Consider the following 14,191-nt stretch of genomic DNA (forward strand, 5'->3'; position numbering starts at 1 on the left):
GAAGGGCAGAATCTGAAAATTTGAATTCGCGAAAATGGTAACAATAATATTAGCACTTTGGTAACTCCGCAAACCCTTTTCCTCACGTCATACTGACTTCACAATTGTTGTCTGTGCTTATACATTCAAAGCAATTTTGCTGAATCAAAATTTGGCCGCATGTAGATGAAACGTTCAGCGTATCATGGTAAAACGAGCATAGCTTTAATAGCAGCTACAATTTGTCTCAGCATTGGGCTCAAGTACTAACGAGGAGATGAGGGTGGGAAGTTGACGTGGCGCACTGCGAGTCGCAATTGTTACCTATGAGTCTATGACGTTGTCCATTTTACTAGCGTCCATGCATTTTCCGCATCATTTTCATTCCTTAGGCATCAACTGCTGAATCAGCACAGTCAATCCCCTTATTTTGCAAATCATCCTGTATTTAGAATAACACATCTCAAGTACTGTTCAATGACCCCATTGGTCTATCTCCGTACTAGTGCGTACAGCTTTCTTCGGAATCGACAGTTATGAGCCCGGTAGCACTAGAGTAGATGCCCAGAGAGCACTACAGTCCCTGTGCGAAGTTCAGAACGTCCTGGAAAGCTACGTTGCGTCGGTATAGCCCAGAGTGCTGCCCGCAACCGCACGTCGAGTATGTCACTTCCATATGTTGATGTCTATCAAAAGGATGGACTCAACACTGCCCCCGCTAGAGGCATGGGCACCGGTATTGTATTAAGGTCATCCGCGCAATGGAGAACCTGGTACAGCCAAATCCGATCATCAGCTAAAAGTAATGATGTTTGGGAATACATCGATCCTGACACACTTCAACCACCTGAATATCCTCGAAAACCCCGAAAACCGCAACCGAGCGACGTCCAAGAAGATGCCTTATACCCCGAAGATCTTGATGAAGCGAACGATGCAAAGCTGCACCGACTTCTAAAGCATTACGATCGCAGTATACTCGAATATAGTACTCTAAACCGTGCGTTGGATAGAGTTATGGAACGTATTTGTAACACCCTTGCGTCGGAGCATCAAGCGGTTATTGCTGAGATTGAGGACCCTCGTACATTACTATGTAGCCTCAGAGATCGCTTCTCACCTGCCGAGGGAGAACGTAAGATCGAATTGTATCTGCAATGGGGACGTCTTCTAAGGTCTTCGCCGAAGAACTCGCAGGTAGACTCATGGTTAAATGAATGGGAGAACCTATATACAGAGGCTGTTAGCGCAGGTGTGCCAAATGTTAAAGATCATCAAATTGTATCTTATGAGTTTTTAGCTGCAATACGGCCACTTGATGAATCCTTTCATGGTATTTGGTACGAGAAGCTCTTTCATGACCCATCGAGCAAGGTCTTCTTCACCTATGTGGTAAATGCTTTTCGGCAGAAAAGAGCTATCGCACAAAGGAAGAAGCCATCTAGCAGAGTGATTAGCCTTGCTACCCTAGATGGACAGGAGGAAGCTGGCTTACAGCACCAGCACCCAACGCATCAGAATCGAGGTCAACAAGGTCAAAAGAAAGCACCACGATGTGTCTGTGGCCAGTACCACTTCTTCAATGCATGCCCGTACCTGGTTGAAACTGCTAGACCAACAGGTTGGAAACCGGACGTAGAAGTGCAAAAGAAAATACCCCAGAACGTTGAAAGGCTTCGTCCAAACGCTCGCATCAAGATCGAGAAGCTTCAAAAGAACCTTGCAAGCACTGGAACCGCCAATTTCGTCGATGTTATCCATGATCCATATGCTATGTTCGTCGATAGCCAGCTGGATAAAGAAGACATCAAAACTCAAGAGAAACGAGGCAAGGATACCCCGTATGCGCTATTTACTGAGAACCCAGAGAATCCATTCAAGGATGTCTGGATCATCGACTCTGGATCAAATAGGCATATCACACATGATCGAAGCCTTTTTACCACATTCCACGAGGCGAATGGATCTGTTAAGGTTGGAGACACCTCGACACCATTCAAAGGCCAAGGAATCGTACGGATCTATGGGAAGCATCCCATTATTGGACGTGAGATCCCTCTTGATATTCACGAGGTCAAGTATAGCCCTGGTTTCCACGCAAACCTCTTATCTTTATCGATCCTAAAACGACGAGGATACTTGTGGGACACTATACGAGATGTCCTCATATTCAAGAGAACCGAACATACCGTTGCCCGTATTCACGGAGAGAATGGACTATTCGTGCTGACACAGGACCACGTGGAGGCCCCTGCAGCATTCAACACCTCCATTCAACGCCGCTCAACAGCACCAGCAGTCTCAAAGGCAACACCACAGCGCTGGCACCGTCGACTTGGTCATATGTATGATCAACGTGTCGAGAAGCTTGCAGAAATGGCAGCTGGTATTGAGTTAACACAGCCGTCAGAGGATACTGCTGAATCAAATCCTGAGTGTTGTGAAGTCTGTCAATTAACAAAAGCAAAGCGTCAAGTCTCACGCAGAGTGCAAGGAGCATCATTTGGACCACTCGGACGAGCCCATTTCGACTTAATCCGGATCAGAGAAGCTTATAACGGCGATAATTGGATCACAAATTTCTATCTTGACGGTATTCGATATCATCATATCGAGACACACGCGCAGAAGAGCGGATGCCAAGAGGCTGTACGAAACTTCGTATCCTTGATGATTCGATGGTTTAACATACCGCTCCGCGTATTTCACTCTGACAATGAGCGTTCACTCGGCCATAAGATTCAGGAATATCTCACAGATTGTGGATTTATCGTTGAGACTAGCGTCGTTGGAACACCGGAGATGAATAGCTTCGCCGAGCGATCTGGGGGGGGGGGGTGATAATCACACGAGCCCGTTCATTGCTTGAAGACTCAAAGCTGCCAAAGGCACTATGGCCAGAGGCTGCCCAAGCCGCAGCTTATATATTGAACAGATCGCCGACAAAGCTTCCAGATGGTAGATGGATCATTCCACATCAAGATTTCCATCGTCTAGGCACTGGTATTAAGCTGCAGATCAACCTCTCGAATCTCCATATATATGGTTGCCGTACGTATGTGAGAATTCAAGGCATCCCACAACTGGATAAGATGCATCCAAGAGCAGAGATTGGATATCTTGTTGGCTACCGAGCAACAAATATCTGGCGAGTCTGGTTCCCTGAGACAAATTCTGTGAAGAACGTCCGCGATGCAGTCTTCGATGAAGGACTGAACTATCTAGCCCGCCCACAGGAACAGCCTGTAAATGTACCTGCCACTACGGAGATAGTGGAGGATGAAGAGATAGATCGCGAGATTCAACAGGCTATGCAGCGTCTAGTTAACGTGTCGGATCCATCACGTCGAGGACCGCAAGAGGAACAAAGGACAGATTTTTCGGCCGAAAAACCATCTTCACATCAGTCATATCAAGAAGTTTCGAATGCAGATATTTCGGCTGAACCACAACAGCAGCAGTCACCTGCACGATCTGAAGACGTATATCATCATTCAGAACTACCAATTCCAGTGACACTGCCTACACCACCACCAAGGCAATTGACGCCTGATCCAACACCCCAAGCAGCACCACAGACACCAGCACATCGGCAGCTGAGGCCGCCACCGTACGCACCAGAGCGCGTAGCATTGGCACCGGCAAGCCCAGCAATAGCACCGATACCCCTACGCCTCCATCAGGAAGAAGCAAGGCAAAGAACGCCAGCGCCTTCAGTCCCAGGTAGCTTCCCAAGCGACACCCCGGGGCCGAGTATCAACTTCCAATCTCAGTTACGGCACAGACACCCCCGTACAGAAGGAATCTCAGAAGACAATATTATTCACGGCACTCGGAAGCGCCGAGCTCCAGAAGATTCATTATACACAAGCTATATCACATATGATGATAACGATGACCATGAGGGAGTTCTTGCCGCATTTGCTACCGGCATCTCTGCACCACGTCCAGACACACACAAACTTCATCGAGATGAGCTTCCCACAGAGCCACAGAATTGGCGAGAAATGCTGAAGCATCCTTATACAGAAAGATGGCTGGCAGCTGCAGGCTTAGAGATTGAGTCTCTCCAGAAGCGCGGAACATTCTCAGTAGGTTCACGTCCACAGGACCGGAGCATACAGATTCTGCCATTGAAATGGGTTTTCACCTATAAATATAACAGTAATGGTTTTCTCCAGAAGCTCAAAGCAAGGATCTGCGTACGAGGAGACCTTCAAGCCATAAATTCAGAAGACAAGCGAGCAGCAACACTTGCAGCGCGTACAGCAAGATCTATATTCGCGTTAGTTGCCGCATTCAATCTTGGTACGATACAGCTCGATGCTGTCAATGCCTTTCTGAATAGTGATCTTGATGAAGAAGTCTATACGCAGATGCCAGAAGGCTTTGCCAATGGGAGCAATGTCTGGAAGCTTCATAAAGCTCTATATGGACTGCGCAAGTCTCCACGGCTATGGCAAAAAGAAGCCACTCGAGTCCTTGAAAAGTTGAATTTCTCTGTTGTTCCTGAAGATCCATGTCTACTCACAAGGAGTGGCATCATTCTATTCTTCTATGTGGACGACATCATCATTGTACACCATCGTTCCAAGCTCCAAGAAGCTATTCAGCTACAGCAACAGCTTAAAGAGCATTGGGAGCTTCGCGAGATGGGAGAAGCTAGTTGGTTTCTTGGTATTCGAATGCTCAGAGACCTTCAACAGAATAAGCTCTGGCTCTGTCAGGATTCATATATCGCATCAATGGCGGCAAGATATCATCTCACAGGAGGAAGGAGAGTAACGACACCACTCCCAGTTGAACAGATGGCTCGATACAGCGGGCAGGCTACACCTAAGCAAGTCCATGAGTATCAGCAGAAGGTTGGATCTGCTTTATACGCCACCATCATTACTCGGCCCGATGCAGCCAAAGCAGCGAGTCATTTAGCTGAATTCCTCGTTAACCCGGGTCCCGAGCACCTCGAGGCAGTCAATCGCCTTATTCGCTATCTTTATAATACCCGTTTCCACGCGATCGAATACCATCCGACCTATGATCTTCCAGCACTCGAATTCGCCAGCGATGCTTCATTCGGTGACCATCACGATCGAAAGAGCTCGGAAGGATATCTCTGTAAGCTATTCGGCGGCGCTGTAGATTGGAAGGCAAGTAAGCAGCGAACTGTGACAACCTCAACAACAGAAGCGGAGCTGTTAGCTCTATCGGAAGCAGCAAAGTCAGCTATATTCTGGTATCGACTTCTACACGCTGTCAATCTCGAGTTTGACCAACAGAGCACCGAGATCCAATACGACAATGCCCAAACCGTCGACCTTCTCACCAAGGAAACCCCTCAACTTCGTACGAAGCTTCGCCACGTTGATATTCATCATCATTGGCTTCGCCAGGAGGTTCAGAGCGGCAATATCGGTATAAAGTTGGTAGCCACGAAGGAGATGGCCGCAGATGGTCTCACCAAGCTCCTCCCAGCACAGAGCCACATCAAGTTTGTACGCTCACTCGGTATGGTTGATATTCAGCACCTGATTGAATAGCTTCAAATCCATCTTTTCTGCCGTCCAGGGAGTGCCAGCAGCCATTAGCAGGTATCTTCTGTCGGATAGGGGCGAACGCGTATGAAATAGTACAGCTGGATAACATTCAGAGAGGGTTGTTCTATCTAGGTGCTGGATCGAGTTGAGCGATCCTGCCTGATTCGTGCAGGCTAGTTGTATAGCCCTTACGTACGCTTACGTGCGCTTTACATACAAAAACAGTAATATAGGATCTAAGCACGCGCTGAATCATCAATCTGTAATAGGAAAGGTGGTAATCTTCTCCTGCGGCGTTCGACATCTTCAAAGTCCTCTATGGGCCTTGGAATATGTCCCAGGAGCCTAATGTATTAGCAATCAGACGGTTGTGCCGTCGTTACCACAGGGGCCAAAGTCGCCTTTGTAAGGGTAGAATGTATTGCGGTTGTCTGCGTCGCCTTGTTCGGAATATTCGTCGCCTGATCCATTGTCTCGTCACCAGCAGTGCACACACTTCCCACTTGAAAAGAGGAGTCGATCGAGCAGCTCGCGACTTGCCCCTCCTGGTTCTGAAATGAGATTAGCCCCGTCTGATCAACTCGGACGGTGGCAGCTGAATGACCATTTGTGGAGTTTTGGTCGCAGATTGTGACGTTGACGGTACGGGGCTCGTCAGCCGTTGATTGTCCAACTAAAAAAAGAGCTTGATTAGCGATAAAATTAGCGTACTGCTGGTTGAGGCTCCTCACAATAGCAGTTCCTTCCAACTAGGTTGGCGAAGGGTTCGGAAGACCCAGTGCAATCCTAATTGCCCACGGAATAAATTAAACACTTTCCGTTAACATCGAAAAGATGGAAAGTTGCGGCAAAGACCACTGGCATGCTTCCAGCGAACAAACTAAGGAAGAGGCGCATGGTCGTTTTGGAGATGATTTTGAATATTCTCATTGTCTAGAGAAGAAGGTGGATATCCCTGCTTTTATACGACTCCCCGGCTGTGGATAAAAAGCCCAGCAATGTACTCCATAAATGTTGATTCCCAGAGCACAGGGTCTGTGAGTGCGCTAAGTATGACGAGGCGCGCCGACGCAAAGGGTGGCCATCTATTAATGACTGCAATAACAGGAGCTCACCAGTGCAATAGCCGCCAAAGCCCTCGAGATATAAGTCACTGGAGAAATATGTTTTCTTCTCGGGATATTATTTCTGTTAGTCCAATGTTGCGCCAAAATTTTAATTTGATGCATACAGTTGACTGAGAGGTACGTCAACAGCTGATGAAAGTTACGAGACAGGACTTACAATAGTTGATAAACAGAAATGATTAAGTATCCATGGGATAATGAAAAAGCAGTTGACTCTGGAATTTCCACAGTGAGCAATACTCCAACGTTCACTGTGACAGGGAACTCACCAGTCATAGGCTAATATCCATATCCTTCAACGAAAGGACAATCCCACGCAAAGAGCCCGAGGCGCTGCGGAAAACAGTCTCTTCGAAGTCAATGTTGTCGATGTGATTTGTTGCATTAATTTCCTCCATCGCCATGCATGTACTGTGCTCAAATTAGACCTGGCTTTGTACCTCCGCATGGGTCCCTACCTTCTTAACCTCCAACTGCCCATCAACCTGTAGAGATTCATTGAGGTTCAACACCCACCGACCCGGATGAACCTGCATGCGCATAATCTCTTAACACCTTTGCTCTTCTGGCTGAATGAGATTGATGATTAATCACTTGTTTGACAGCTACTGTCAACCAGTAGCCTTTTCAATGAACACTCTATCAGCATAATGAACATGAAAGGGATAGTCATTCAAGAGTAAACAGCAGGCGTGGTCATCCAGAAATTACAATTTCAAAAGACTTGCTTTGGGCAAAATCATCTGTTCTTTACAAAATGTTTAAAAAACGGACATTTGAAAGAATCATCACAGGAACAGGGACTCGGCGCATATGAGATCCACAGACGGAACGACCGCGGTTTCGGGTATGTGTTTCCCAGTGTTTTACTCTTTGTGATTAGCACAACGCTAATTGTTCTCAGTTTGTGCAAGCAACACTATACGTGCAGCTGTACACCATGTCATTCTTACTAATGCGAGTGGTCATATCCGACTGGTTGACCTGGACCTTGAACCATTTTACCAGTGGTGAACAGAAGATGATCCTGTTCCTCCTGCAACATCCGAACCCGTGTCAACCTCGGCGCAAGCTGAATTCTCCGGTACTGGTGGAGTGTCTAGGTTTGCTTGGATGCTCAGTCCCTTGTCGATCGCGCATACTTCCCTCGATCAGGTTGGCCGGCTTTCAGGAGAAACATCGGTCGATAACAGACAATTCTGGCAACGAGATCCGCTGGTGTTTCGTGTCCAGCGTTTCAATCACCAAAAGTGGGTCCGGCAGAAAATCATCGAAGGCAGTCCAATGTCCTTGTATAAATACTTTTTTGGTTTGATTATTACTTAGCCCAAGCAGCTACTACATCAAATCGTTGAGGCCCCTCAAGGCAGTCATGGCAGTCATGCGACCGACATGTTGATTTTAGAAATACGCGATGCGATGCGTGGCGCGAGTGCAAATCCCTTAGACTGAAGAGATTATATTCAAGGGGCCCTACAACGGCAGGGTCTACCCCTTCCTCCGCGGAGTTCGCGAGGGCGAAAATCCCGCAGGTCCTCGCGCGACGAACTTTACCCTAGCGCCAAGCATCGTGAATTTGTACCAAATCGAGATGGTCATTGGGCATGCAAGCCTGGCACCTCGCCGCCTTCTTCTATTCTCCTCCTAGCCTTGTATACAAGTTTGGGAGATGTTTTTGTCACCAAAGATAGAGCCATCGCTTCCGATGGCAAAGATCCAGAATGGACAATGGGCTCCTCGTTGAGAAAATTGCGGCTATCTGACAATAACAGGTATCCTGCGAGTATTAAACGGTACTTGCATACCGGCGCAACTTTCGAGGCAAAGAAAACATTGTTCATGAACCCTACGCGGAAGTAGCGACAACAACAACTTCCTGTGCTTCCAAGCGAATTGCCCGGGTGTCCCAAGCCAGGATTCTATGCAGCATCTTTGCCTCGTTATGACTTCGCAAACTAAATATCGGAGAGGCTGCGAACGAAGATGGAAGCGCTTCTTGCTTTCGCGACTGCGTGAGATATCTCTTCCGCCAGTTCGCCAGCTCTTTAGCTCCACTGCCGCAACGAGATAATCTTTGACTGTTCAAACTCATCCAGTGCGTCGCACTATAGAGGCTTGTGGGTACTTTCCCAGTGGTGCCCTCGTTATCACCCAGGGAGAGATGGGATCGACATGCGTCTGCGAGCCCGCACCTCGAGCATTAGATCGTCTGCAATATCTTGCCAAAAGGCCCCTCCTGCATGATTGCCAAGATAAGGTCCTCGCATTAGCTTTCCCTTGCCCTTCGCCCACTGGCACGGACTATACACCACCCCGACCAGTGGAGTCATTTAGATCCGTTACGCCGGTGATGTTCGCCGTCAACTCGTGTCTACCAGCCAGGATCAACACCACGATTCTAGACCACATCACCATGTCCCGTACTAGGAAAGTGTTCATGAACCTTACCGAGCTGAGCTAAACAAACTTCACCGCCCTTAGCTTCTTCAATCATGATGACACGATTGATTACTCTTCCCCGGCTATGCCCCAGAAGACTCTGTTATAACACGGAGTTTTACGACTAGCCCTGTCTATATTCAACCGCCCCAGGTCAATCCTTTAAATACGGCTCGACTGTCAGCCCGCTACCAGGACATGTGAGTCAGAAGTCATTTCTCTGATCCACTCAACAATACCGTGCCCAATAGGGCATGCTTCAGGCAAAACTCGACCAAATCATTAAGGTCTCAGGTTACGCAAGACTGTCCCTTCAGGCCTATCTTATATCAACGCACACGCATTGTTTCGCGAGATTTGAGAACTATATCGGTGTGCCAAGACAAATTTACAGACACACTCCGCCATAGACAGAGAGCTATTTTGGAGCATCCTATATGTATGGTCTAAAGAAAGGTGAGGGTCGAAGATGGAAGATTGTAAGTGAACCCCATCTTGTAACATAGCTACTCTCGAATATCTTCCAGATAATGACCATCGTGTTACACTGCCGATCCTGAAGATTCTGGCATTTGAGTTCGTTGAAAGAGAATGTACCGACATCATTGAAATGAGTCATTTTCAGATATTTATACCTAAGCTAACCCTACATCTTGCCCCGTGGCAAGTCCAAGTTCCTGAATCTCGTTTCCCTAGGAAAGTGTCAGTATTGGTACCCGGGATATGGCATCAAGATATGCAAACTTACATTGTATGACACAACAAGCTTGCAGTTTGGTGTATCCCACTCAATTTGAACAAGCGAGCTATGCGTTGGACATTCTCCAAACCACTCGTGTCTCCAGCGCTCAGAATCCTTCACCTGAATGGCAGCGTAATGGTTCCCGATGCTCGCAACCCTCAATCCTCTAAGGAAATTCACGTGAACCGAGTGCCATCTCCCCTCGCTGTGACCGAGTAGCAAACCATTTATTGATATACCCCGCAGCCGTTCTGCGTGTCCTTCGGCCTCGTCATTGAAAACGAAGGTTATATAAGCGTTTTCTGGTACTGTGATGGAACATCGGAATTGGCCAGATGTTTCGGTGGACTCCCTCTGATCTGCTGGAGAGGTATCCAGCAAACTTTGCCACGAGACAGGTCTTTCCATGACCCCACGAACCAACTCCATGTTGTCCCATATAGTCCTGTAATTGACGGTTTTTGGATAACGCTCCTGTGGCATCTTTTGAAGATTCCGAATAACAGTTGTAACGTTTGCTTCAGGATCCAAGTCATCGTGCAGCATATATTTGTATGCCCAATGATTCCAATGCGCCGAGGTTGGCTTAGTCTCCATTAATGATGCGAGGTTGATTAGGTCCTCTTCTTTGTCGAGGAAATTGTAGATCATTTGAATTATCTCCGGAGGTAAAGGAAGATGGAGGCGATTCGGACGCGTTCCCCTATTTTTCGCTGACTTTGAGACTGCAAAAATATCCGAATCTAAAGAGGTCGCTTCGTATCGAAAGGGAACTTCATTCAAGAAAGGCCGAAGAAGTATCACATGGTCTTTGAAATTGTCGATCCATACTTGGTCAAAAGTGTTTCTTTGAAAAACTCGCTGAGCGATTTCCCAGCAGTAATCATGCACAGTTACTTCTTCTGATCGTTGTTCCTCGGTGAAATGCATGATATCCGTGTAATGACGACGGATCAACTCCCCTGTCCCAATTTCGCCATCATGACCCTCTTCAAGTAGAAAATGAAATGTTTGTATGTAGTTGGTCTCACCTCGACAAACTGGGCATGTAATGATTGGTTCAGCAGCGTCATCCATTGTAGAAGAGGACGCGGCTGCCTATTTGTTGATTTTTCAAGGGGAGAGAAATGACTCACAGGCAAAAACATGGATACAGTGCCTTTTTAATACGGCATCTGGAAACCGCGCTTTAGCGTCGGAGTCGGAGATTTTGTGATTCCGCATGGCGGTGCGAACCATACTTTGTCCTTGGATATGCATCAAGCGTTTAATACAGAGATTTACGGCCCGTGAATTCAGCGCTTCGGAGACCGACAATAATACAGGACCGTGCTTAGGTCCCCACCTGCTAAACCTAGCCTCGGTCTGTCATTTGCCTAAGTCCTTTCTTTATTGTAGCAAAAATGAAGAAGCAGAGCAACTAGCATTGGCTTTCTCAATAGCATTCTCATTACCAGATACTTACTGATCAACCTGTTAATCAAGTGCCCTGCGAGACCACGTACCTGTAGGAAACTTAGAAGCTTCCAAACGCGTCTTAGTGAGGTTGTATGACCTGGAAATGCGACCGATTGTACCGTGGTACCACTGGCGCACCATTGCTAGACCATTATTCGAGAAATCTCCACAATTCCAACAAACACCGATAAAAGGGAATTACTATTCTGTGGTTATCTGAAAGGAGGGGGGAAGGGTTTCAACACGTTGCCTAGCTATCCATCTGTCTTCGGTATCATTGCGATACGGGGCAACGTGATTGGGGGATGTTGTAAAACAGAGTAGATCACGATAGCTTTGTCAAATGTCATTCACCATCTACGGGGCATTTTCATCGGCCGGGAGGGACGTCCCGTCGGGGGAAGTGGAGCGATAAGCGGCGAAGCGAAACTTTCAAAAATACTCTTCGTCGGTACGAAAATGGCCTTCTATTGAAAAGTTGGGCGCAGGCTCTCGAGGCGCACTATTGGATACGACCCATGGAATACCACGTTTTGGCTAAATTCTTGACCGGTAATGATCTGCAATGTGGTTTGGAACTAGCCGTGCCTTACCCTACGGTCTGGACACCAAACGCGTGTACCCGCATTTGGTGTCCCGCAGCGCAATGCAATTCTCACCGCAATGCAATTTTTCTTTTTACACATCTTTATCGCCACAACATACTACCTTAACTATGCCCGATTCTACTGAAACTGAGGTATCTCGTGTAAATGAGGCCGTGCAATTCGCTCGAAGCAAAAAAACGCCAAATTTACGCGAGGTCGCGCGGAAATTTGGCGTTAATTACAATTTGTTATGGCGTCGTGTCAAACGGAATATAAGGCCAAAAACAGAGATAAAACCATCAAATTACACCCTAAATGCCCGGCAGGAGAAGGCTTTAGGCTATTGGATAAAGGCTCTGGATGCTTCTTTCCTCCCCCCGACGCCCGCTAGAATATTGGGCTAATGCTACGCTGGCCCGGTCAAAGACACCAGATCGGACGGTTGGAAAAGATTGGGTATATCGCTATATTAGACGTTTCCCAGATACAGAAATGAAGCTTAGAAGGCAAAAAATTATTGATTCTAAGCGTCTAGGGTATATGGACGTCGCAGAGCTATATCATTGGTATGATTTATTGGCCAAAGCTCTTGAAGGTATAAAGCCACAGAACATCTACAATTTTGATGAAACTGGCTTTCAAATTGGGCAAGGAAGGACTCGCCGAGTGTTTACTAGTAAACCAGGCAAAGCTACAGACCTTTCCAGCACAGAGCACGGTGAAAGGGTTACAGTCGCAGAATGTATCGCGGCTGATGGTTGGCGAATGCAGCCCTTAATCATCTTTAAAGGAGTGCATCATATGGAGTCGTGGTATGACCACGAAATACCTGATGAATGGATAACTGCGACCGCAGAAAAAGGCTATATCGTTGATAAGCTTGCTGTGCGTTGGATGGAAGAATTTGACCGAGAAACACGCGGTCGCGTCCAAAAAGGAGAACAACGTATTCTCTTAGTCGATGGCTGTGGCTCACATCTGACATTTGAATTTCTTGATACTGCGACCAAAGCAGGTATTAAAATCTTTGGATTTCCGCCAAATCGAACAAACTATCTTCAACCTCTTGATGGTAAGCCTTTTCAGGCTTATAAGGCTTATTTTAAGACGCAAAATAACCTTATTTCTCAATGGGGTGGAGGTCTTCTTGCATCAAAATCATCCTTCTTAAACGACCTTTACCAATTCCGTAACAAAGCCCTTACACCCCGGATGTGTCGGAATGCCTTTTTAGATCGAGGAATTTATCCAGTTGACGCAAAAAAAGTTTGTGAGAGTCTCGAAAATACTCTTCCTCCTATCCCAGATATCGAAATTGATCTATCGGGAAAGAAAACACCCTCTCCAGAACCAGCCCTTTTATCATCAAGTTTGGAAAATACACCTTCAAAAACCTTCAGAGATATTGAAAAAAGACAGAAACATCTCTCTCCTCTTCTCTGCCGGCCTGATTTAACGCCCAAAGAGAAAAAAACACTTGCACAGGTTCTAGATGAGCAAGAATTCTATTTTAACGCCTTAGCCAATACTACGGCTACTATACGAGAAATGGCCGCCATCGAGCCCCACGAGAAAAAAAAACTACTAGACGGCGTATTATGGGCCTTAGTGAGGATAGTGTGATACGTGTTAAAGATGCTAAACGTAGCATAGCTGAGAGGAAGGCAAAAGAAGTTAAAAAAGATGAAAGACGTACGGCAAGGGAGATGGAGAAAAAGTACGGTCCAGCGGCCCTCTCTCGTGAGAAAGTCGCTGAGATGGAGGCAAACGCAGAGCCGATATACGATGACTCGGGAGAGGTCATTGCTTTTTGTGATTAATTCTAAATTGCTAAGAAAATTGTATGTAAAGACGAAAAAATTGCATTGCGGTGAGAATTGCATTGCGCTGCGGGACACCAAATGGGGCCCCACTCATTTGGTGTCCAGACCGTAGGGTAAGGCACGGCTACCGTGGATCGTGAGGACGACCGGCCCTCACTAGTCCCGAGATGGAATAGGCCTGAAAGGCTCACGTATTACGCCTTTGTTTGCATCCATTCAATAACATCACGAATTTCCCCAACAGTAGCTAAACTAGCCAGTAAAATGATACAGCCATTATACAGACTGGGATGCCCAACACTATGAAAGCCAATGAAAAAAATAGAACGATCATGCGCAGTATACACGAAGGTCAGATTCGGGTTGAATGATACCCGCAAATAATTGAGTCACCAGAAGGGTATCTGGGGTCATTGGAGGAAGTCAAAAGCACAGCACTGTACATACATAACGAAAGTTGACCGCCTTCGGGCTTGCCTAGCCCAAAGTAATTTCGTGT

The 14,191-nt window shown here is 46.8% G+C and overlaps 3 protein-coding genes across 3 annotated transcripts; 1 reads left to right on the forward strand and 2 right to left on the reverse strand.

The window, feature by feature from the left end:
* Nucleotides 1-642: 642 nt before the first annotated feature.
* N7478_003799 (uncharacterized protein) lies at nucleotides 643-1,618 on the forward strand (the record flags this gene model as incomplete). Its single annotated transcript, XM_056920013.1, has 2 exons — nucleotides 643-1,371; nucleotides 1,451-1,618. 2 exons carry the CDS (start codon nucleotides 643-645, stop codon nucleotides 1,616-1,618), a joined length of 897 nt encoding a protein of 298 aa, XP_056783171.1.
* Nucleotides 1,619-5,869: 4,251 nt separating this feature from the next.
* Nucleotides 5,870-6,413, reverse strand: N7478_003800 (uncharacterized protein; the record flags this gene model as incomplete). Its single annotated transcript, XM_056920014.1, has 2 exons — nucleotides 5,870-6,189; nucleotides 6,398-6,413. 2 exons carry the CDS (start codon nucleotides 6,411-6,413, stop codon nucleotides 5,870-5,872), a joined length of 336 nt encoding a protein of 111 aa, XP_056783172.1.
* A 3,304-nt stretch (nucleotides 6,414-9,717) lies between these two features.
* On the reverse strand, nucleotides 9,718-10,475 carry N7478_003801 (uncharacterized protein; the record flags this gene model as incomplete). The annotated part of the gene is made up of 2 exons (XM_056920015.1): nucleotides 9,718-9,774; nucleotides 9,831-10,475. The coding sequence occupies 2 exons, from the start codon at nucleotides 10,473-10,475 to the stop codon at nucleotides 9,718-9,720; spliced, it is 702 nt and encodes a 233-aa protein (XP_056783173.1).
* Nucleotides 10,476-14,191: the final 3,716 nt, after the last annotated feature.

The sequence above is a fragment of the Penicillium angulare genome (genome assembly GCF_028827245.1).
Source record: "Penicillium angulare strain IBT 27051 chromosome Unknown utg000003l_segment0_segment0, whole genome shotgun sequence".
NCBI lineage: Eukaryota > Fungi > Ascomycota > Eurotiomycetes > Eurotiales > Aspergillaceae > Penicillium > Penicillium angulare.